This window comes from Strongylocentrotus purpuratus, unplaced genomic scaffold (genome assembly GCF_000002235.5).
Source record: "Strongylocentrotus purpuratus isolate Spur 01 unplaced genomic scaffold, Spur_5.0 spur5_scaffold_1, whole genome shotgun sequence".
Lineage (NCBI taxonomy): Eukaryota > Metazoa > Echinodermata > Echinoidea > Camarodonta > Strongylocentrotidae > Strongylocentrotus > Strongylocentrotus purpuratus.
This window is the reverse complement of record NW_022145594.1, coordinates 22,791,029-22,815,910: the sequence shown is the minus strand read 5'-3', so window position 1 is coordinate 22,815,910 and position 24,882 is coordinate 22,791,029. Positions and strand designations below refer to the sequence as shown.

Sequence of the window (24,882 nt, the reverse complement as noted above, 5' to 3'; positions counted from 1 at the left end):
ACCAACATCATCACAGCTTGCAACATGGTACTGCATGCACTTTTAAGTATGTGCATTTAGTGATGTGAAAGTGTAATCTCTAAAAGCAAATCAGGCAGTGTGTCACTCCTGACGACGGATAGTCAACCTGTTAGAAACGTCAAGCCACTCCTGCCACCCATCCTCTCCAAGCACTATAGTTCTCCTTAGAACTATAAGCTAAGATAGATAACCAACAGTCTTTTTCAAGACTACACCAACAGTCCTTTTCAGGACTACACACCCTCAAGAAAGATTACTGAGAGTCCTTTTCAGGACTCCTCAATCCTCCCTCTCTCTCACATGGTGCATCCGCAAGCCTACTATATGTCATAAACTTGTTATCACTATTTGATTAAAACTATTGATGTACGATATACTGAAATTCCTGAATTTGATTGGCTATGAGCACACTTGTCAAAGAGATATATAGCATTTGCTATAGATGATCATTTTATTTCTTATGAAGCAGGGATCTCAATCCAACATACATGTACAGTACAGTCAAACCTGTCCATCAAGGCCACCAAATGGAAGCAGAAAAGTGACTGCTGTAAACAGGTAGCCGCTATACAGTGAAACCTGCATATAAAGACCGCACAAGGGACACACGAGTAGTGGTCTCTGTTGGCAGATGGTCTTCATATGTACAGGGTCCTTCAGTACAGGTTTCAATGAGAAACCGTTTTCAAGGGAAATGCAAAATGTGGTCTTTATAGACAGGCCTTTCCATACAAGTGGTCGCTACTAAAAGCAGGTTTGACTGTAATATAGATGCGGTCACTTTGACAGGTTCCATTTTAGACACTTCACAAATATGTCTCCCTGTCTTCAAATGCCACTGGTGCACATCTCCTGGGGGGTGTTTCACAAAGATCCTAAGTTGAACTTATCTCTAAGTTAGACTTAAAATTTATGGAAAGCCGTTAGCATCATTGAAAATATTTTGTAGAAGTTATTTTAAAAGGCATAAAATGTTAATTCAAATCATTTATATTTTCTATTATCATGGGAGATTTCATGTTCTTGATGTGGAATTTATGAAAAGTCTAAAAGAATTGAATTTTCGCTTTCGAATATATTTCATTTTAAGGCTACAAATGGCTCTCCATAATATTTAAGTCCAACTTAAAGTTAAGTTGGACTTAGAATCTTTGTGAAACACCCCCTTGGCCTACTATTTCAATATTCCTCTATTTCTTTACAATACAAAATCTTACACGAACATGTCACCTCCGTCGTCACTCTTTCAGAATTAGCCGGTTTCCATGGCGATCATAAAAGCTCACTGCAGAGTCATCATCATATCAAGCTCCCTCTTTACACCCCGTTGACTACCGAATTCTCTAATCCCAATAGACTTAATACAGGAAACACCTGGCTCCAGTAGACGAAGGGTTAAGAAAAGATGGCTATAATCAAGTCACTGGTTCCTACGCGCTGTCCTTCATTTTAATTTTGTGGCCAGTTTGCCTGTATCTTTCTTCGTTACCCTCTGGGCATCTCTCTCCATCTTCTTCCGTCGTTGCTCGGCAGCGCGTCTCTCCCGCTCCGCTAGCTTCTTCTCCCTGATGACCTGGTCCGCCTCCCAAGCTAGATCGTCTCCGGCCTCCTCCCCCCAACCATTGTCATTCTCTGACCAAGCGCCTAGCTCATCCTGAAAATAACAAGAAAATTGGTTCAAATGAGTACTAGATTGATCCTGGCGCAGATAAAAAGAGCTTCCTCTCCCCAACCATCGTCGTTCTCTGACCAAGCACCTAGCTCATCCTGAAAATAACAAGAAAATTGGTTTAAATGAGTACTATATTTATCCTGGCACATATAAAAAGAGCTTCCTCTCCCCAACCATTGTCGTTTTCTGACCAAGCGCCTAGCTCATCCTGAAAATTAAAATTAAATTGGTTTAAATGAGCACTAGATTGATTCTGGAACAGAATAAAAGAGGATAATTGGAGATGACTATTCCATGAGCATCTCCCCATGCAAGACTGCTTGACTAGCATAACATGGAACTTTAAAAGTGCAGTGTCTTTTTTTGATTTTACATTACCATTATACAGAATAACATTTGCAGCTGATGTGTCAGATTTTAAAGGGATGGTCCACCTTGATATTAAGTAGGTTTTAATAGAAGCACAAAAATGAGAGAAACAGGTCACTGAAAGTTTGAGCAATAACCGATTAAAAACGAGTTATGAATTTTTGAAGGTGCGATCAATCAAACACAAACTGGCAACTCTGTGACGAATCTTGTGAGTTTCCTTCCCATTTGCTCAAAGTTTCACTGACCCTCTTATTTTGCTGCTTCTATTAAAACCAACTTAATATAATGGTTGACACATAGTAATATATAATTGAGAGATTGATATCCTGTAAAAGACAGGCTCTCAACTTCCAACTCAAAGGTAAAACCCATTTATAAAGACCACCCAAGGTAAACCAGGAAAGTGATCTGTACATGTACATGTATACATTCATTTAGTACATGTTTCAATGAGAAACACTATTCGAGCGAAGGGAAGCAGAAAAATATACAGAGACACTTGTTCATTCAAACTGCTGTTCATCTATGTAAGTCTCTACTTGGCATTAAATGCTTTTAAGTATGATCTCTCTCTCTAGTCTCTATATATAGAAAGTCACTCTTTCTATACATGTGATCGCTTAAAGGCATCGTTTAACAATGTTAAATCTGAGAGGCATGGCCCTACGTGTCATCAGTGTCTGTGATATGGTGTAACATTGAAGCCCTAAAGAAGTTGCGCTTCAAAATGATCATGAAGTACCTCAAAAATGTAACAATCTTTACCATACTCATTTTCCCCAATATGAAATGAAATTTTGATTTCCAATCATAAATATCTTGATAATCAGACAGGCGATCGGCTTGTAAAAGTCATGAATGACCTAAAGGTTTACGATTATGATTGCAGCGTGAGCTAAATAGGATTTTGCAGTTTCAGAATCTGAGGCAATTTTACCGAGACACTTTAGGCAGGTTTCACTGCATATAAGGAAGCAAACATGTATGAACAATAGTGCCTACCGTTAGTACTGCTGTTTCATCCATCCCTAGAGTGAGCCTGTTGGAGAGGCCTTGAGTTAATGAAGACGGACCGGGTATCATCTGAGGAGTCTTCTTTCGTATCGTAGGCTGGTGGAAAAAGGGTGAAAGAAAATTCATACAGTGCTTTTTAGACTTGTTAGGGAATATGAGACACACACATAGACAGGAAGAAAGGGAGAGAAGAACAGAAAGCAAGAAAAACGGACAGAAATGCAATAAAGACAGTCAAGATACACACAGGAGAGAGTCAGACAAGCCAACCACTGGAGTTCAAAAACTGTATTCTTCAATCCCAAAAGTTGTATTTTACTACCGAAAGTTGTATTCTTAAAAATAAACACAGACTGTTACGCGGATCAATGCCTCTCACCGTTCCTACATACAGGAAGAAATTTTTCAATGGATCATTGGTTGAATATGCATGATATCGTCACGACTGTTGTGTTCGAAGAACCAATGAACATCCCCAAATTGCCGATGTGAGATGCTTGTAGGACACTTTACAGGACAGAATGTGCATTTTGCCATTGAAAATGGCACATACACACACAAAATTATTATTGAAATTTAAAAAAAAAAATATATGTATTTTTTTTTGAAAATCTTTTTTATTGAGGAAAATCGTAGGCCTACTGTCGTATTTGCTTCTAAAAATTGTACGAAATACGATTAAATCGTACTGGTTGGCAGGTCTGGAGAGTGTGTGTGTGTGTGTGTGAGAGAGGGAGATATAGAGAGACTGAGAGAGAGAGGGAGGGAGAGGGAGAGAGAGAGAGAGAGAGAGAGAGAGATAGAGACAAACAAAGACATTATAGCAAGCCCATGATAAAGATAAGAAAGGCAAACATAATAGTGATAGATAGAAGGATGATACAAAGGGATAGAAATATATTGAAAGAATAGTTTTGGGGATAAGGGACAAAATGATATGCTTTCCGTAAAATACTCAAATAAATCTTTACAGCTTTTAGAATACCAAAAAGAAAACACATTTTCATGTCCCATTTTAAATAGTTAATAGCTCTACCGGTACTCGCTTTACTGCACTTAAACTTTGATTGCAGGAAACAGAATTTTCAAAATAAGGGTTAAGCGTTTCATTTCTTCCCTATCTACATTACAGCAGGAAATTAAGTTGGGTCATAAATAATCAAACCTATACCATTTATAGAAACAAGACATTATTGTACACCACTCTGCACCAATGGGTACAATCTATTCCTTAGTCAGTAAATCCATGAATCACTTACAGGTTTCTTATATCTTGGCGTCATATCTGCAAAATAGTCCACATGATCTTCCTCCTCCTCATTTTCCGGGTTGCTAAGCGACGAGGGGGCTGTTTGGTTACTAGGTGCGACTGTGGGAGTGGTCGGGTCGATCTTGATGCTCATAGTAGAACCGTCTCCCCAGTCATCCCACGCAAGGTCAACCTGATAAGAGAAGGAAAGAACAATATTAATTAGCTGCATTTACACTGCAACCAAAAATCATTGATTTTTCAACATTCCTGTGTTTCGTCGGAAGACGTATAGAGCGCTTGCCAACATTTTACAGATTTTTGCAGTGTTAATGATCGTACTTGAAACTTTCTTTTCAATTGAATAATTCTTTCTTTTTAATTAAATAATTCTTATTCTTGGATGACACAATGAGTGCAACAGAAATAGATTGAAATTATTCTGCGATTTTGCCCTTTCTGCTCATGTTTATAATACATAATATACAGTATATCAACAAGTAATGCCCCAAAATATCACTAAAAGGAGACATCTAAAACAGTGAGGAAATTGATCATGAACAATGGTAGACACGTAAGTAATGAAATCATCATCACAAAATTGTGTGAGACATTCAAAATCTTAGAAATTAAAGTGAACCGGTAACATTGTTGAAGGTTGATGAAAAAACTGCGTAATTTTTATATGAAATGTTACAAATTATATTCCTTCTACTGAACTAACCCTCTTACATACAAACAATCATAACAAATTCTCAAACCACAAAGATATTTATGGTTTTCTTTGGAGGTGGCAGGGCACTGTGCGACACACTCTGAAAGGCTCTAACAGTAAATTACAAATTACAAATATTTCAAGACTTAAATGTTTGGAATGGTATATAGAGCCAATTCATTGCTTTGTGAGGATTTACATTCACCTAAAATGTAATTAAATTATAATAATGTACTTGGGAGAATTAAGGAATCAATCTGATCAGTTTTCCCCAATATTTATCATTGATAATGGTCTGTTTTCACTCAAACTTTCAGATTATCTTTGATTGTACAGAAGTCCCTACCTTAGCACCATTTTCTCTCATCTGAACAATGTTACAAAGTCCCTTTAATGGGCAGAATCTTACTGGGTGATTAGTCCCATCTAGATCACAATTAATCTCACAAAGGTGAGTCTTTGTTTGCAGAGGTTCACTATGTATTAAACAAATATTGCATGCTCTGGAATTCAATATAAAAAAATACATGAACCGCAAATTCTGAATTTGGAAGTTAAAGATGAAGTTGAGTTCTGGTCATGCGATTGCATTGTGAAAGAAACAGTGTGGAACCGACCAGAAAAGGTTGATCATCTAGCATATAAGAATTTGTGTGTATTGCAAGGTTCTGGAATCATCAAAATGATAAGAAATTTGGCCAAGTCTTGGTAAAGTTACAAACACTTGCACAGAAAGACGTATATGGGACTACACGAACACGTGGCGTAAAAAGCCGCCCCCCCCCCCCCGATTTTTACGATGTTACATGCATATTTAGAATATGAAGGCATTTGAAGAGCCATGCTTTTCAGGGAACATGTCTTAACTGATGTTCTTCCACACTTGCATAATAAGAATGAGTAATGCTCACAAATTATTTTTCACCTCTTCCCAGAACTCAACCTTCTCTTTAATACCCGATTATATTGAACAATGAATCATGCATGCAATACTGTAAAAGTAGAAATATTTGCTGTACATTAATTTTCACAGATTTTGCGCTAAGATCGCCAAGCGCGAATTTTAGAACTCGCAAAATTATAAGCATGACTTTTTATGCATGTTTGGTACGGGCTGAATTGCATGCAACGCGAATTTAAGAGCCAGTGAATATGTTTTGGGGTCACGAAGCGCAAAAAAATTAATCAAGCAAAAATAACAGTGTTTACAGTATTCTAAAATGATGGATCTTTGTGAGCTCATGTCTTGCTCTCTTTGGCGCAGGCCCTCTCGATTACATTCAGGTTGCCCTTGTACGTGTCAGATGCGCAGAGCTAAGACACTGCAGACAATGGGTAACCGCAGGGAAGAGAGGTGCGCAGTCTAATTCACTTTTGTACCCGTCATTCCATGTTAAAAAATGGGTTCTAGAATGTAGCCAATGAGAAGCGTTGAAATGGATCACGTGTGCGTGCATTTAATTTTACTATATGCAAGTTAGTGCATTTTGGGGATAACAACGGTGCAAAAAAGTAAAATTTCTCGACTTTGTTAAAAATAATGGATGTTTTGATTCACGTTTTTTAAAATGTCAAACAAATCAGCGAATTAAAACAAGTTTTAAACATGCCCACTCTGTGCCCAACTGCCCATGTCACCTTTTCCCGGACTTTAGTAACCAACTGTTTTTTCATAATTTCATAATTTGATGGCGTTGTGGCGTGCGCCTGTAATTCAGCTAAATGTGGAAGTTACAAACTGATTCGGCTGAGGACGCAGGTTCGAAACTGAGTCACGTCTTTCGGATGGTGACGTTTAAAGGTTGGTCCCCAGACGTAAATAATCATATCTGATTGATACACGTCTGTAAAAACCCAATACACACACACACACACACTGCCTGTAGAATCTATTTGAAAAAGAAACAACCCCCCCCCCAAAAAAAAAAGAAGAAAAAAGAAAGAAAAAGTGACAATAACATGTTACACTAATGAACAACCATACATACAGTATATTTATATAGCATTGCCTGAGTATTCAACTTACACCTGAGGTGTTGGCGTAGTTTTTAGCACACGTAGCGTACATATAGAATTGACTCCAGTATTAAACTTACACCTGAGGTGTTGGCATAGTTTTTAGCACACGTAGCGTACATATAGAATTGACTCCAGTATTAAACTTACACCTGAGGTGTTGGCGTAGTTTTTAGCACACGTAGCGTACATATAGAATTGACTCCAGTATTAAACTTACACCTGAGGTGTTGGCGTAGACTTTAGCACATGTACATATAGAATTGACTCCACTCACTCCAGTATTAAACTTACACCTGAGGTGTTGGCGTAGATTTTAGCACATGTACATATAGAATTGACTCCAGTATTAAACTTACCCCTGAGGTGTTGGCATAGTTTTTAGCACTGGACCCGTTGGCAGAGGAACTAGGTCCGCCTCCCCCTGGACCTGATCCTTTGGTAGGTAGACTAGGATCACTGGAACGTCTCCGTCGGAAGCGGAAGATGGTCCTCTTGATAAAGGAGTAGAAATACGCAAGGCAGGAGCACAGTAACCATGGCGACAACTTCATGATGATGATAATAATGATGATGGTAATTGATGAGTTGAGGATGTCACTCTGTACTTGGGAGTCTTACAAATAATCTGAGAAAGAGAGAGAGAGAGGGGATAAAAAGTCTTGAATGATCTTGAACGATAAGGTTTTCATTCTCATACCTTTTTACACATGATGCAAACTTGACTATAGTAACCTCGCACGGACTGAAATCTAGGCATTACGATGGTAAAATTGTGAGAGGGTTTACAAACAGCAAAAACATCCCGGGGAACTTCTCTTGGAGCAAATGAAAGTCAAACTGAAGAAATTGTAGCGTAAGGAAGAATGTTTTTTTGACTCTTTTTAGATGTTTTCTATTTTACCTGTGATAAATGGCCCCCTTTCTTCTTCATAATAGTATAATAATTTATTGTCCTTTTCAGGAAATTTGGTTTCCACTGTTTACAGAGTATTACAATACAAATATATAAATGAAATATTACAGGACAGTGATAAACATACACATTTTATAAACATACATAATGATTGAGGTAATATATGAGTAAGCCACGGTATACATGGTGGTTACAGAGGTAATATCAGATTCCATCTTACAAAATATGAAGCTAAATTATTTAAAATCATTGATTATTCCAATCTTATTATTGGAATCTGTGCATGTGACTGTCATTACGAACTCGTAGCTCATGCACAGTTTTTCCATTATAATAATTTTGCCTTCGGCGTAGACTAGAAGGGATGAGATTTAGATGACGTCACGCGCGCGCAGCGAGAGTTTAAACTACCGCTGCAAGATTTTTATCATGGATGTCGATTTTTGACGCATAATTTCCTAAAAATGGACCATTAAACAGATTATTTCAGTCAAGTTGGTAAGTCGAACCAAAGTAGTTAAGCCTATAATTTACAATATAAAATGCAGCGGATGCATCATGTGAAAGGAGTAGTCTAACTCGGGATAAGTTTCAAGTTTAGTGTGTAAATTTACACACCTTTACCCACACCTTTGGCGGTATGGTCGGCTTCTGTCTCTAAAGAGAGAGCCAACCCTACCCAAATAAGAGGCTTAACGAACGAAAGAGACAGAAAATTCGGTCTAAGCTTTTTTTCCTAGGCTCTGGAACTCACTACCGCAGGCCGCCGTCACCTGTACCTCTCTGCTAAGCTTTAAGAGAGAGGTACTCAAGATCCAGCTCCGTTAAGCTACGGATGTTTTTTTAACTGCACATACATGTAGCTCATTGTAGACCTTTTATTGAGACACCACATGTATATATACACCTGCACAGCACCTACAATCAGTACGAGAATACACCCGACGGTGGCCTGTACTTATAGCGAAGAAGAAGAAGAAGACTACACAGCCAATATACATGGTATAGCGTAGACAGTAATAACCATCCGATTTGGGTCATTTCTTTAATAAAACTTACATTTGTTGTCATTCCCCAATACAGATGGCAACCCAGAGATCTCGTACCGTGGGGGTGGCTATAGGCCTATATGTGCATATTTTCGTCCACGACATTTTCTCCCCGATTTTCTTTATTTAGATCTAATTTCCTGATTTCTAAATCAGATGTAAATTAGGTCGGTATGTCATTTGTCCTAATTACAGTTATCAAAATTTGATAACTCAATATTAAATGGATAATTTACGGACTTACTTATATGAATTATCCAATTTGAATCTCCGAACGTTCATGCACTCGGAACATAGGGCTATATGACCCGGCGGCCAAAATATTTCCGGGTCAACCTACCAAAACATAGCCAAATGGCCAATCAGAGCACTCGTTTCGTGGGAGTTCGTTGGTCAAGCTGGGCTTACTCGTACGTAGCTACAGGAGCTATTGGACTTTCGAAAAGAAAAAATGAATATTCATCAACTAACACCAAGACGGATAATGTTGACTACGAGACTTTCTCGGATTAATCATTAATTTAGGATCTAAATGAGCAAGCTATCGTAGTCTAAGTAGGCACATTCATGGGGCACTAGAGGGCGCTTCGCTCGCGTACGACAATCTGAATGGCCTTGCTGCGGTGGGTCGGCAATAATCAGCCCAAAATTTGGATATGGGAGGTTGGAAGGATATATCTTTTTTATAATGTTATCCGGTCTTACCCTTAACCATCCTATGTTTAATCTATGTAGAAATAACATGCGAGTGTGATAAGAGAAACATCGGGCCCATTACTTAAGTAACTTTTTAAATATTAGCCTAGAAATGACCACCAAACGGAAAAAATTGACATTTTTTCCCGACAAATCTTCATAAAATCTGAGTTATAAACAAGTCACATCTAGGTACACTAATACAAATACGATTTTCTGAAAATTCAGGTAGGGTAGAGTGCCCAGTATTCGGTCACTTAAGGGGAAATCACTAATATTTTGAATTCTTACCTCTTTCATTGGGCAATCTACCCATCAAAAGAAAAGAAATTTATTCCTCTAACAGGATTTTATAGTCACTGAAAATATAGAATAACGATAAGCAAAAGACTTCCGAAAGAAGACGGAGCATTTTTCTGCCCAGAATTCGGTCGCGCCGACTAGAATTCGGTCACGCGATTTGTGCGTGGTATCTCCGTTGCAGGAGCGTAGCGTATTTGCGCACTATTTTCACACAATTGCGCGATAAAGCACTGAATGTCAATGCGTTGACCGAATACTGGCCGAGCAATACCGCATGGCAAGGGTATCGTATAAATACCTCTCGCACATCGGCAAGTGCGTCATTAGCAAATTCACTGCGATGGAGTGAACACGGAAGTGATTCTCTTCACACACATACTAAATTCATTGCGACAGCACACGCAGTTGTTTCGCAATAGACTTCTACATATGGCTATGCATGTTAGCGCATGTGCTAAGAGAACGCAGAAGGGCAGAAAGTCTTGCGACACTGACCAATTTTGAGCTAAATTGGAGATCTTTCCGGGGCCCTAAATCTGATTTAATTTTGAGAGTTAAGAAAAGTTGTTCAGCTGCCTGATCTGTGCAAGTTTCGTGGCTCTTAAATTATTTTTTAAATTGTTACAGCTGTCGAAACGGCTGTCTGACCGAATACTGGGAATTGACCGAATACTGGGCGCGCTACCCTATGATTTATTAAGTTTCTTTCAAGTATATTTCTGCGCATTGCAGCGCCAATATTCTACACTGCTTCAAAATCACACTTGAATTTTTTTTTTGCAACAAATTTCATACGAGTTCCGCGAGTGTTCCCCGTTCCTTGCGTGTTGAAAGTTTGGTAATACATAGTTTGCATTGACTCGCGCACGAAAAAATGGTCGAAAACAAAATGTCAAATGAAGAAATAAACAAGCTTTTGTATAGTTATAAGAGTTCTACCGAGGTTTCTTTGTCGATTCAATTGATTATATAATATAGACCTAGTCTCAATTAGAATTCAGAATTATCTCACTGAAAAGTTAAGAAACCGACGATGTTCTCGATCTTAGTTATTTTCATTTTGCCAGCAGCCGATCTAGCGTTGTTTGGGCAAAAAGCTAGGCCCCTGCCTTCCCACGCGAACCCTTCCGAGTCCCGCTAAAATGGTGCTCTGCGGAGCTCCGAAGCTGCGTTGGTATCGCTGCAAACTCTCAGCCGGCTAGCTCCCCACGAAGGACCATTCGCGGTATGGCGAGAGTGTGTGTGTGAAGTATGATTTTGGATTCGAGAACGCACGTAGAGTCTAATGCAACCGTGCGCGTCATTTTCAGCTGTCGAATGTATACGACCAATTTTACATGTACGATTTTTAGTACAGATACTTGGTCAGTTTTCTTCTTATATCTTTGGTTTTACAACATTTAAAAATATAATTTCTTCAAATTTGCTCCTGACTCGGTTCAGACTAATTGTCTGATGTGTTTTCAAGTCAATTTTTTTAATATATTTTTTTGCATGAATTTGCCTAGACCGAAAGCTTCAGTCTCTATAATCGTCGGTTGTTCCACTGAGACTACGTCTGGCTCCACTAGACCTCCGGTTATAGAGACTGAACGACTGCCTATGCCAGCCTGTGTTGAACTTATTCCGCTAGATTTTAGCCGCTAGGCCCCTCCCACAAACTTGCCACGGCCGTATTGTTATGCCCCCAAAATCCCCCAAAATGTCATTTTACCTCGTTCATTTCCAATTTTAAATTAGGCCTAGGCTATAATACATCGGTTCCACTTACTAACTTGATTGATATAATCCGTTTAATGGTCCCTTTTAAGGAAATTATCGGTCAAAATCGACATCCATGTTGAAAATCTTGCAAGCCGTGTTAAACTCTCGCTGCCGTCAATCTCATCCCTTCTAGTCTACACCGAAGGCAAAATGATTATGAAGGAAAAACTGTGCGCCATCTACACGTTCGTAATGGCGTTATCACAGTTTTTCCTTCATAATCATTTTGCCTTCGGCGTAGACTAGAAGGGAATGAGATTGACGGCAGCGAGAGTTTAACACGGCTTGCAAGATTTTCAACATGGATGTCGATTTTGACCGATAATTTCCTTAAAAGGGACCATTAAACGGATTATATCAATCAAGTTAGTAAGTGGAACCGATGTATTATAGCCTAGGCCTAATTTAAAATTGGAAATGAACGAGGTAAAATGACATTTTGGGGGATTTTGGGGGCATAACAATACGGCCGTGGCAAGTTTGTGGGAGGGGCCTAGCGGCTAAAATCTAGCGGAATAAGTTCAACACAGGCTGGCATAGGCAGTCGTTCAGTCTCTATAACCGGAGGTCTAGTGGAGCCAGACGTAGTCTCAGTGGAACAACCGACGATTATTATAGAGACTGAAGCTTTCGGTCTAGAATTTGCCTAGACTAAGTCAAATAAGGCCCTAGATCTATAGATTCTAGGCCTATAGGCCTATGTTATTTTTAATTTGTGTTATAATTGCAGCAGTTATGAGGATGTAAAGAGTGAAAATCTCGTTGCATATCTCATTCATCGTGGTCCGGTCGAACCGAACCATTTGTTCCGTACAGTGCCTCACAGAAAGAGGTCCCCAGACTTCAGTCTCTATAATCGGAGGTCTAGTGGAGCCAGACGTACAATGTAGTTTCAGTGGAACAACCGACGATTAGAGAGACTGAAGCTTTCAGTCTAGGTATAGCGATGCTCCTATGTGTGGGCCAGGGCAAGGGTCTATTTCTAAGCCGCGCCGCGCCACGCCAACCCGGCCAGATCATCATTGCACTAGACTAGACCTAGACCGTAGACGGACATGAATTACCTGGTAGTGCCTCCTGCACTGGGTGCTCCTGACTAGCCACTAATTGCAGATCTAGCCTCCTGATTGAACCTGTTATGCTGTATTATTAACTCGAAAATAAATAAAACTTACCACTTTTCTAGTCAGAAGGAAGGTAGCACAGAACCCATATGAACTATCTAGGCGCTAACTTCTACACCACCGATCGAAGTCTGTTTCAGTTTTTTGTACACATCATCGCTTTCTATGCACCTATGGACGCAGCCATGTTGTTCTGTTAAATTAACGATATGTGACTACTGCCATCTCTTGGTCTTAATCTGACATCTTTCTCTAGACAAAAATTAATTTTTTTTTATTCTAGACCTATACTATCGAGAAAAAAAATATATCATCATCATCATTCATCATTTATTATTCTAATATCTCTGTCTGTCTGTCTATGTCTCTCTCTGTCGAGTTCTCTACTGAGTCATCTCTTTAACATTTATAATAATCTACACAATAACTCTAGTCTAAATCTGATTTTGCCTTGCTTTGCTACACAGTTCAAATCGATCGTCAAATTTAATAATAATACAAATATAATTCTCTCTCTCTCTCTCTCTCTCTCTCTCTCTCTCTCTCTCTCTCTCTCTCTCATGCTCTCCCTCCCTCTCTCTCCCTCCCTCAATCTCTCTCTCTCTCTCTCTCTCTATCTCTCTCTCTCTCTCTCTCTCTCTCTCAGTCCTCTTGTATCTGTCGATCTCTCTTTCCTCTCTTTCTGAGTTCTCTACTATATACAGATATCTCATTTTCTTCTCTTTCTAAGTTTCCCTTTCTCTTCTCTTCTCTTTTTGAGTTAACCCCCCCCCCCCCATTTTCTAAGGCTTTCTGATGGGTCTCAACTATTACTTTCTTTGAACACCTCTTTCATTTATACTACAATTCATCGTTCTTCTCTTCATGATTTCTCTTCTACTCTCTCTCTCTCTTTATTTTTGACTTCTCTTCTATCTCTCTTTCTTCTCTCACTGTATAATTATGTGTTCTCTTCTTTTCAGTGTTTTTTACTACTATTTCTCTTTCTGATTTCTATTCCTCTTTCTTCTTTTTTCTGACTAAAAAACACACAGGCTTTCTGAGTTCTTTTCTTTCTTTAATCTCCGAGTCTTTCTGAATTCTCTTTATAACTATTATTTATTTTTCTTCTCTTTTCGAGTTCTCTACTATCTCTCTCTTTCTGCGTTTTCTATACTACTATCTCTTTTTCGTTATCGTTCTGAGTTTTCTACGAACTGTCTCTCGATCTTACCTCTTTTCACGAGTTCTCTTTTACTACAGTATCCCTCTTTCTTGTTCTCTATCCCTCTTTCTGAATTTAAAAACTATTTTTCTGAGTTCTCTATACTATAATTAACTTTTCTTCTCTTTTCGAGTAGTCTACTTCTTTATCCTAGGTCTAAGTTGCCCCCTCTTTCTCTCTCTCTCTGATGCCTCTCTCTCTCGATTCTGCTTTTTCTTCTATTTCTGAGTTACCTTCTCCTATCTCTCACACTATCGCAAAGACTTCGAAAAATAAAAAATACAGACAAGGTCAATTTCGATATCCTATTTTACATCCTATTTTAGTCATGTTTGCATTGCGTAAATACATCATTGTAATTTTCACATACTTCGAAACGTAATGGACATAGCCATATGAATTTCCATTTGATTTTTCGAAAGCATTTGGAAACGTGTTCCTCGAACTCTCCCCCGTTCTCCTCTCTCTTTTAGCTGACTTCTCTTATATATCCATTATTGTTCTCTCAGTATTTCTTATTCTCATCTTGCTTATCTGTGTTTGCTTGGAAATATCACTGAATTCCATTGTTTAGTTTAATTACTTGAGATGGATATAGTGTGCATTATGCTGCTGGGCCACAGGGGGGGGGGGGGGGGGTCACTCTCACACACACATGCTACTGAAAAGGTACCCTTTTTTGTTTTTTGTGCAATCGATCAGTGCTTGAAAAACACCCCTTTTTAAGGAAAACGTCGACGGCGCCATCATAGCTGATAAAGACACCCTTTCGCCGCTTTTTCTGGACGCGGGTGCATAGCCAGTCATGTTGGGAGTGACCACCCAGGCCTCCTCCTTTACCCCTTCCCCTTCTTCTTTTCCCCCTTCTCCTTCTTTACATTATGATTATTATTATTACCATTATAACTACTACTACTGCCCAATCCTCCTCTTACTACTATACCATCACCACTATTATACAAAATGAACGCATCAAGAAAGTATACATGAAAGTGCTGCAAAATTTATTTATTTTTCTAAGAAGCTTGTTGAATATAGCATTAAGTACTGGTCATCCAAATCTCACCAAATATTCAGCTGATTGGTGTGATCCCCAAAAGTAATTGCATTCATTAGAGATTCTTTGCATAATAATCCTCCAAGTAGAAATGTTGACAACTACAGTCAAACCTGCTTTATAGTGACCACAGTCTACAAAGACCACCTGCCTACAAAGGCCACGTTTGTTGTTTCCCTTGAAAATGGTTTCTCATTGAATCACGTACTAAAGGAACCTGTCTACAAAGCTCACTTTTTGTGTTTCCCTTAGGCGGTTGCTATATAGACAGGTTCGACTGTATACGGTAGCTGCTATATGACCTAAAATGTACATAGTAACATCATTTTGTAAATCTACATACAAATAATTTGAAGAATGTAACATTTTACTGGCTCTTCTGGGAAGTAAATCTTTAGTTTCGGTAGCCGAGCTCTAATGCAAGAGAAAAGTTAGTATTTGAATTATTGCAAAGTGCAATGACCTTGTACAGGATTCTCAAGAGTACGGGCAAGAGTAATACACTATATTGCCCACACATTTAGAATAAATGGTAGTTTTACCTCTTTTCTTTAAAAAAGATTAGCACATAATTTATTCTTGATAGTTCAAATTTCAATCTAAAGAGTCACGGAGAATGATCATTAACGTTCTGTGATATATAGGCTTTGACTATCAAGAATAACTAACAGAGTCACAATCTTTGTGTATAAGCCTAGTGCATGCAGCCTTTACATTCAGCCTAAGTAAGTTCCGAGTCTGAGTAATAAAAGATCATTATAGGTAATTTTTGAATCTCGCATTATGTCTGATCTTTGAGATATCATCTTGAACGAATGATCCGATACAAAGAAACTTGAGATGCACATTTCATATGAAACAACAACTCTTGGAAACAACCACCACTCAGAGATAGAATGACTTATCCACTTTAAGCCAACCAATGATTGCAGTGTAGCATCTTTGTGTGCCACTAAATTCAATTAACTGGCAGCTTCAATCATGCAATAAGTTGTTTAAACGCCAGCTTAAAACCTTTCAACGAAATCAAAATTAACCTAATCCCACACCTTCAGTTGGTGAGAAAAACACCTTGCATATAAAACGAACATTAAAGAAAATGTGAAGTACTCTACATTTACGATATGCATGTATAGTATAACAAATAAAAAACGACCTATCAGTAAATTGTATAGGCCCATCTTTAGTCAAAAGGTTACAAAATAACAAATTCTAAAGAAAATTCTCAGTACAAATTCAACAATATAATATTTGTTCATCTTCCAGAAGTATTTCCAATAAATCAGTATTCAATAAATTGACGACATACTCTGTTATAAACATCTTCAACAAATCATTCCATGCACATTGCATTATCAAGATACTTAATTACCATTATAACGAGAATCAATCAAAAACAGGGATCATATTTCAGAGTAAAAATTGTATATTTCTTACATTACAACATACCATGTACCTCTAGAAAAAATTAAAACAAAATTATGGCAGCAATAACAAAATATTGTTTTGATATCCAAACATTTTCCTTTCTCAGACTCTGGCAAAGTGTGCCAAAAGGGGCATCAGCTTTAAATTGCAATCAGAGACATGTCCCAACAAAAGATAAGGGGCAATGTTGCAGTGCCCCCTACCACTTCCACGACTCGGGAGTTTTTTCATCAACAAGAAATGATTTTTCTTTTTATCTATGCCTGGTGAAGGATACCTTACAACTGGAAAATGCTTGGATGCATATGTGACTGAACCAAAACGAAGTACAGCCAAACCTGTCTTAAAGGCAACCTCTTTATAAAGGCAACCTCTCTATAACGGCCATCTGAAATGATTGTCTTTTATCAGTATATTTCTCTTTGAGAGAGAAATGTCTTAAAGTCCCACTGCACTACTTGTAGCCATTTGAGCCCTCTATATAACAAACAATGCATAATCGGTGACCATTGGTCCCCCATGACCCTCTTTTTCTTATGTTAATTGAGAGCTGAGTTGACGAGATAACCAGCTGTCCAGTGACCTTGCAGGGTGGCCTTTCCTGTAAACTAGTACTGATGTGCTTTAAAGAGCCCGTCTAGAATGGCCTGAAGTGTCCTACATTAGCTACTTTTTGTGTTTGGAATTCCCTTGGGTGGCCTTAATAGACAGGTTTGACTATACCAAAGGTTTACAGACTTTTTAATAAAATGTACATATATGATTTTTTTGTCTTCTTCAAAATGTATATATATGGTAAAAAAAGTATCACCCATCACCAATTAAATGATTAAACATGATATAAAATACACAGACTGATGCATAGATAGAAAATAAACCAAGATATTTAGCATTGGATTCATTCAATAGTAGTACTGTTCAATTGAATATGGCTATCAACTTGTGCGCTAATTACAACATTGTTACAAAACAGTCTAGCTCCCATACCTTGAAAATAGACATTGACAGGTGTATATATTTCTATGATAAATGTACAAGTACATCATATTCATATACAGTTACTCTAGTACTTATACACACCATTTGGCATAAAATATATTCTCTATACCGTACTTCTCCAAATTGTGCAATTGACAGTGAGGTCAGAGGTCATGCAAACCTACATGTAGGAGTGAATTACCCGTTCAGGGTTAACAAAAACACAACAACATCAACTACGTGATAACACATAATTCAAACCTCAAATTTTGGTATGAAAGACTAGGGGTGAACACACAAGCAGGGTGATCACAATTAAACCTGTACAAACTTTGAAACGTTCAGTTCTTGGATCCCCTAAAAATATATATTTTTGTTTTCACATGTTGGACTAATGGAAAGACTATTGCATACTCCACTCTTTTTATAAAAAAACTTCCTTTAATACAGCTTGCATAAGCTTACATTGAAAGCAAAATAGCAAATAGAGATGAAAGTATCAAAAACAAAACCCAAACTCTTCTTTAAAACAACACTGCACCAGCTCTTATGCCGATATTTTCGCCTTGAGATTAAAAAATATCTGTCTCTGTGTTATACAGGTAGTATTTCCATTAGGATAAGGCACGTTTTATAGGCAATCCAACCTACACTCTTTGTTCATATACCGGTAGTCTGTACATCTTGTAGTTCAAAATACATAATAAAAAGGACAAAAATGGACCCCCCCCCCCATGCGCGGATCCAGGATTTCTTAAGGGTAGGGTCCCAAATTTGAAAAATTGCACCCCCCCTTGAATGCCTGGGGGGGGGGGGGCATCTAAAAAAACAAGGTAAAATTAACGTTAAAAAAGGTAAAAATACACATTTTTTTTTTTATATTTCCATACCTGTGCATGTATACAAAATTAAATTTTCATGAACATATTAAAGAATAAAGTGATTCAAGTTTTCTTGGGCTTTCAATAATATGTGTGGTAAATGTACCCCATACAATCAAGCCAAAAATTGGACATTATATTTCAGAGCGGGTACTACTGACATTTTATCAACAAAGTTAGATTTTTAAATTGTATTATTTATTTATTCATGTATTATCATTACTATTTTTTAAATATATTTTTTGGGGTGGGGGGGGGGGGGGGGAGGGGCTATTTCAGTAATGCAGGGAAAATGTGTTATTATTCTCTTGTTGACATTTGACCCCACCCACGTCGATGCGATTGATGAATTACGGACAGTCCGACTCATCTTCTCCTGCTGAACAGTCTGGCCAAAAGTCACACACGTAACTGAGGGTAAAACACTGGCCATCGTTACAGGTGTACAGCATCGGACCACAGTCACCTGCACGTAGAAGATGGGCGAGAGAGAGCGAGAGGGAGAGGGAAAGAGGGAGAGGGAGGGAGGGAGGGAGGGAGAGAGGCAGTAAGAGAGGGAGGGAGGAGGGAGGGAGAGAGAGAGAGAGAGAGGGAGGGAGAGGGAGGGAAAAAGGGAGGGAGAGGAAGGGAGAGAGAAAGAGGGAGGGAGGGAGAGAGAAAGAGGGAGGGAGGGAGAAAAGGGGAGAAAAGGAGAGAAAAGGAGAGAAAGGGAGAGAAAGGGACAGAGAGAGAGAGAGAGAGAGAGTAACAAATGTTTGAAATATGCCATCATTAAATCTATGTCAATCTCAAACTGGCAATTTAGACATCTCACCATTTATTTCTACTTTTCTCCAAAGTGCCATCTTCTTTGGGGCACTACTCACAATATTTTATGGATAGCACATTATTATAGCTCCTCTAAAAAGAAAAGACCCCCCTTGGCTCTGAATTATAAAGAGTTGTCATTGACCGGGCCCTGATTAATACATTTTGAAAAATTGAAATTTTATCAATTACGTGTGTTAAAACAAATGGGAGAGGCACTATGTCACATACTATACATTTTTTCAATGTGTTCATGCACCATAAAATTAATTGTAGGCTACCATTTATTGTCGAGTTACCATTAATTGTAACTTTGATATGTTTATAGAGGTGATGTAGACAAGTAGTTTAATCATTTGACTAGAAATGCAGTGGGCGTGGGTTCATGTCCCGGCACAGCACTTATATTGATGAGCAAGGCATGCTATCTACATTGTTCCTCTCCACCCACGTGTTAAAGGGGGTGTAGCTTGGTAAATACTAGTTAACGCCATCTATGTCTCCTTTTGGACAACTGCACTTAAACGAATGGACTTGATTAATGGTAGTCAGCGACTTAATCTCTACATGGTCAGTGTAAGCGAAACAGACCAAAGTTCTCCTCACGTTTCTCGTACGTTGCACGCACGTGATGCTGCGGTTGCATCGTCCTTTGTTGTATTATAATAATAATAATAATAAATAATAATAATAATACATAACATTTATTAGGCGCTTAATACTGATGTTTCTAAGCGCCCTGAGTCAGGCCACGGGAAAGACGCATAGTCTCCTCAGTCTACACTCCCTTTAAATTGGAAGGGCGCGAACGGTGTTGAACGAAGTTGAATAATTGTGAGTGCCCGTAAAAAAAGCGACTGGCTGGAATGCTCCTCAAGGAGTGGAGAATGTGCACTGTAATGTGCAGAATAGTTATTAAATCCATGTCTAGGGTAACAATGATACCGTTCAGTTAATGGAAATGCCCTTCATAAAAAAACCAATATCATTATTATCATCATCATTACAGGACCTACGCGAACATGTATGTTAACAAATTATAAGTCTTACCTCCTTCCGGTGCTGTACAAATACTTCCTTCATCCGAGTAGTCATCAGTCGCAGGGCAATTAAACAAATAATTACATGTGAGGCTGTAATTGATGCACCCACCAAGTTCACATGTAAACTCATCACTGGCACATGATGGTTCTTCAAATATAAAACATTAGAAAGAAAAAGATTACATTTCAGATATATACCGGTTATGGTAGGCTGAGGCCAGGAATAACATGTTTGTTTGGTGCCAGTTGTCTACTACATGCAGTTGTGATGCGAGTCAATACGGGTGCATAATCAGTAAGAAAGAGAGAGAGAGAGAGTGATTCTGAATAAACCATGTCCAAATTGGTTGTGGGTTCATGTCCCGGCACAGCACTTATATTGATGAGCAAGGCATGCTATCTACGTTGTTCCTCTCCACCCACGTGTTAAAGAGATGGTTCATTGAAATGTGGAAAAATGGCAAATTACACCTCTACAGATTGCTGAGAACATTAACAAAATGGGCAAAGTACTTTTGAAGCCCTCACTGTTGTGAGGAATAAATTAAATTAAACTTGAACGCTACATACATCGACGATATATTCACTCGCTTTTTGGAAGTTAAATACCATTTATCTAGACTAAAGTCAGATTAAGAACCAAAACCATGCCATGGAGGAGCCTTCTTCTATCTCCTCAAAACTCAAATCAAGTATGTTTTCGTCCATATCCATATTTCCAGGGGATTTTGATGAAGGTAAACGGCGTTAGGTATAAATGGGTACGGTACTCGAGAGTCAATGCAATACATGTGAAAAGCACGCAAACTGCATCTCGCACCGTCGTCAATCATTTCAGTTGAGCGGCCCACTGTTCATATTGTGACGTCACTTCAAAAATCAGCTGACTTACAATGTTTTCGGGGCGTTGAGTGGGTTGAGTTTTCGGCAAGTTCAATCAACTTTTATAAATTTCGCTCAAATGTAAAAGTTACACAAATGTAATGATTTTACTCAGTGTAATTTTTTCGATTGCAATGATACCAAATTCAGTTAAGTTTGAAATCAATAAACCATCTCTTTAAAGGGGGTGTAGCTTGGTAAATACTGGTAAACGCCATCTACGTCTTCTTTTGGACAACTGCATGTAAACGAATGGACTTGATTAATGGTACTACTACTACTACTACTGCTACTACTACTACTACTACTACTAATTATAATAATAATAATGATAACAATATGTTATGTTTACCCAGGATAGCCTCATCAGTATTGATATTGTTCTCTATGAGGGCCCTGCAATATATTGTTATCCGGCTTTAGCCAAAGGCGCTCAAACATTCCAGAATTTTTTTCTAGGTAACCATTTACCTCACCTCTGTGGAGTGTGGCAAATGTAGATTAATATCTTGCCAAAAGCCATCAGTGCCGTGGCGGGACTTGAACCGTGAACCATGCGATCCACAGTGCGGTAACGTATCCTCAAGACTAGGACACCACTATATTTGGCATCTCATGCCAGAGCTTTTCAATATAGAAACATTAAAATCCTCAAATTTACACTGTTCATACAAGCAAAACGTTTTTCCTTGCTCATTGCACTGACAATGTTTTAACTTCTCAACATGATTATTGTTATTTTTGTTTTCTTCATACATTACTTAAATGTATCAGTACAAAAATGTAGCTATTGTGCGCCTCGGAATAGCATTGTCTAGATAGACGGCGCTATACAAATGCCTATTATTATTATTAAAGAATAAAACAACAACAACCCGAAACGGAATGAAAGTTCCACCCAGGGCCCTGTTTCATAAAACTTGTTATCAATAACAAATGCTAAACATCTATGACAAATTTGCTTTCAGCCAATCAAATGCCACAATTTCAGTAGCTTACAACGCTTATCGTTAACTTGTCAATAGATAACAAGTTTCATGAAACAGGGCCCTGACCTCATGTCAATATTGACCTCAAAGTTTTTCAATATTATTATAATGTAAAATGTAAAATGTTATAATGTTAATGTTATATTGCATTATTTTATCTTTTTTCTCCTCTTTTCGTTTTTCCCTAATCTTATTTTTCCTATTTGTATAAAACTGCTATTTTGTTTGTAACTACTCTTATTGTCAGTTCTTGAATGTGTATTTTCCATCCTTATGCAGGACCATTATGTAAAACAGCCTGCGAGCTGATCAATGTTATCCTGTTAAAATATGTTTTAATAAATAAATAAATAAATATTATGTAAAAATTACCTTCCGCAGCTGACAGCTCAATGAGGAAACCACGTGATTGACTGAAGTAATTTGAGTGGAATTCAATAGACATCGTGTTGCTGCCCTCTGAAAGTACCTCCGTCTCTCCCAGGATAACTTCTGAATCAGAGGTGAATGATCTGATGAAATCGGACTCCCCTGATTCGGTATCATGACCGTTCCTGAAGAGTACAATAGACGCGATGCTGAGATCGAAGTCTAATATTCGTGCCCGAACTAACATGCCTTCGGGTACGGTGATGTAGGTCACTGTGTAATCATGCACCGGGTAGTCATTGGGGTAGTTGGGAGACGAAATGTTCATCGGGTCAGTCAGATCATATGTCACTGAAAAAAGGAGAACATACATGTTTAACATAATATGGAGATTGATGCATAGTATGCATGTGTAGATGACATCACGGCTGTGATACCGCCAAAAAATGTATGACAATTTTTGGTGAAAATCGACGTTAAAATGAATTTGGCTTTATATTAGTGTAATCTAACTTTCAATCAAATATTGAAATCTGAATGCACCCCCTCCCCATAAAAACGAACATTCTAAATTTTTTAGCAAAACAAATGACAGCTCCTTTCTCAACGCGCACACGTGATGTTCAACATAAAACGGCAATACTTGCTCATTAGGGACTTTTAGATTGAGTGGACATTTATTCCTTTTTCTTGATTTCAAGAATTCAATTTCTGTTGTAAAGCAATGGTAATTCTTGATATCAAGAAATGATTTTCTGTTTTAAAGCAATGGTAATTCTTGATATCAAGAAATAGGAATAAATGTTAAAATGGCTTGCCATAGACACGCATGATCAGTGGACATTCATGCCCTTCTCGTCCACTCAATCTAAAAGTCTCTAATATTGACTTAAACATCAGAGAAAGTCTATCCGCCAGCGCAACAGTAGAGTGTACGCTTATGCGTGTATAAAACAAAGCCCATAGTTTAGACAGGCTTTGTCACAAATAATATGTTAACTGTATGTATGGCACTCAAAAATGGAGACAGCCTTCGCCCTGTCTGCATAGCAATCGATTGGTTGGTGCATACGGCAAAACAATGTATGCTTAAATTCATGAATATCACTCAAATATGTGGGGCTTTAGTAAAATTTATTTTGATCGTACATTGATTCCCTTCAATCATTTTGAGAAAGAATATAAAATATTGAACTAAATTACAAATAGAAGTTTACTTCTGTAAAGTTTTAAACCTGAATTACTAGAAAAGAAGCTACGTGCAAAAACATTGTTTTGCCATCTCACAAGACCATTTCTTGATTTGAGTTTACAAAAAAAATCAAATGAGGAGAAGTTGTTAACTTTCACGAAATGAAGAACTTGAATTGTAATAATGATTTCACAGCATAAAAACTTGTGTGAATTGTTAAGTAATGTCTTTTTAGCACCAAGCAACATTCACAAAATGAACAAAAAATGAAAGCAAGTGGCACGCCATTAAGTATGTAGTGGCAAGACAAATTTGTGAATATCTTGGTTTGACATTAGTTTGAATGTTGGTTGGTTGGTTGGTTTTATTTACGATCATAAAATATGAAACACAAACATCCTAACACATAAAGAAACAAAACACTAAAATATTTCACATGGAATACCGTATTATAGAAAAATAAGAATAAAATTCAATCGAAATTAGATCGAGGCATCGCCCGCTTCAGCTCCACTGACAGAGTTGATCTGTTCTTCTTCGGGGGTCCAATAAAAATGACTACAATAAACTGATTAATTGATCAATAATAATAATATTAAAACAAAATCCATGAAACACAGTGCGAACATATTAATGATTATCTTAACAAAAACAATATATTCCCAGAACCTACACCACCCACCCTTTCCACCCCTTGCAAAATGTGATACTTACTCGTATTATTTGGATTGGCACAATTCAATTCATCGTCTCCATTTCCTTGCAAACAATCCACAAAATTATCACAGATAAATGCTCCAGGAATGCACTGCTTAATATCAGGGCATTCAAATTCACCAGCACTGCATTCTATAAGAAATAAAGAATAAATGCGGGAAAAAATATCATCTACACTTGTTTTTAAAAAAAACAACAAGAAAAATTCAAGACAGGGGTCCTTCAGGGGCTAAATTTATCACATGAATGTCTTCTTCTTCTTCTAACTGGAATAGCTGATAATTTTACCCTTGTCGCTTTATCATAGGGTCCATCTCTAGCATGCAATGTCTATGTGTCGTTGTTTGTCTTTATTTACCATGGGCAGTCACTGTTCTTGATAGCCTGTACTCTACCTCATCTCTTCCCTCCCAGAGCTCTTTGT

The 24,882-nt window shown here is 38.0% G+C and overlaps 2 protein-coding genes across 2 annotated transcripts in view; both read right to left on the bottom strand.

Annotated features, from left to right (window-relative positions):
* Positions 1–1,187: 1,187 nt before the first annotated feature.
* On the bottom strand, positions 1,188–13,186 carry LOC582934 (receptor-binding cancer antigen expressed on SiSo cells). Its single transcript, XM_030977823.1, has 5 exons — positions 12,963–13,186; positions 7,419–7,687; positions 4,339–4,521; positions 3,068–3,175; positions 1,188–1,675 (listed from the first exon to the last, which is right to left on the bottom strand). The coding sequence occupies exons 2-5, from the start codon at positions 7,611–7,613 to the stop codon at positions 1,466–1,468; spliced, it is 696 nt and encodes a 231-aa protein (XP_030833683.1). The 5' UTR covers positions 7,614–7,687; positions 12,963–13,186; the 3' UTR covers positions 1,188–1,465.
* Positions 13,187–18,710: 5,524 nt separating this feature from the next.
* LOC105445097 overlaps positions 18,711–24,882 on the bottom strand; it is a 102,155-nt gene continuing 95,983 nt past the window's right edge. Inside the window, exons 56-59 of the mRNA XM_030978615.1 lie at positions 24,456–24,590; positions 22,553–22,900; positions 20,317–20,457; positions 18,711–18,925 (exon numbers count right to left, since the gene is read on the bottom strand). Of these exons, the coding sequence (XP_030834475.1) occupies positions 18,810–18,925; positions 20,317–20,457; positions 22,553–22,900; positions 24,456–24,590 (740 nt within the window). The 3' untranslated portion in view covers positions 18,711–18,809. The remainder of the gene's footprint in view (positions 18,926–20,316; positions 20,458–22,552; positions 22,901–24,455; positions 24,591–24,882) is intronic.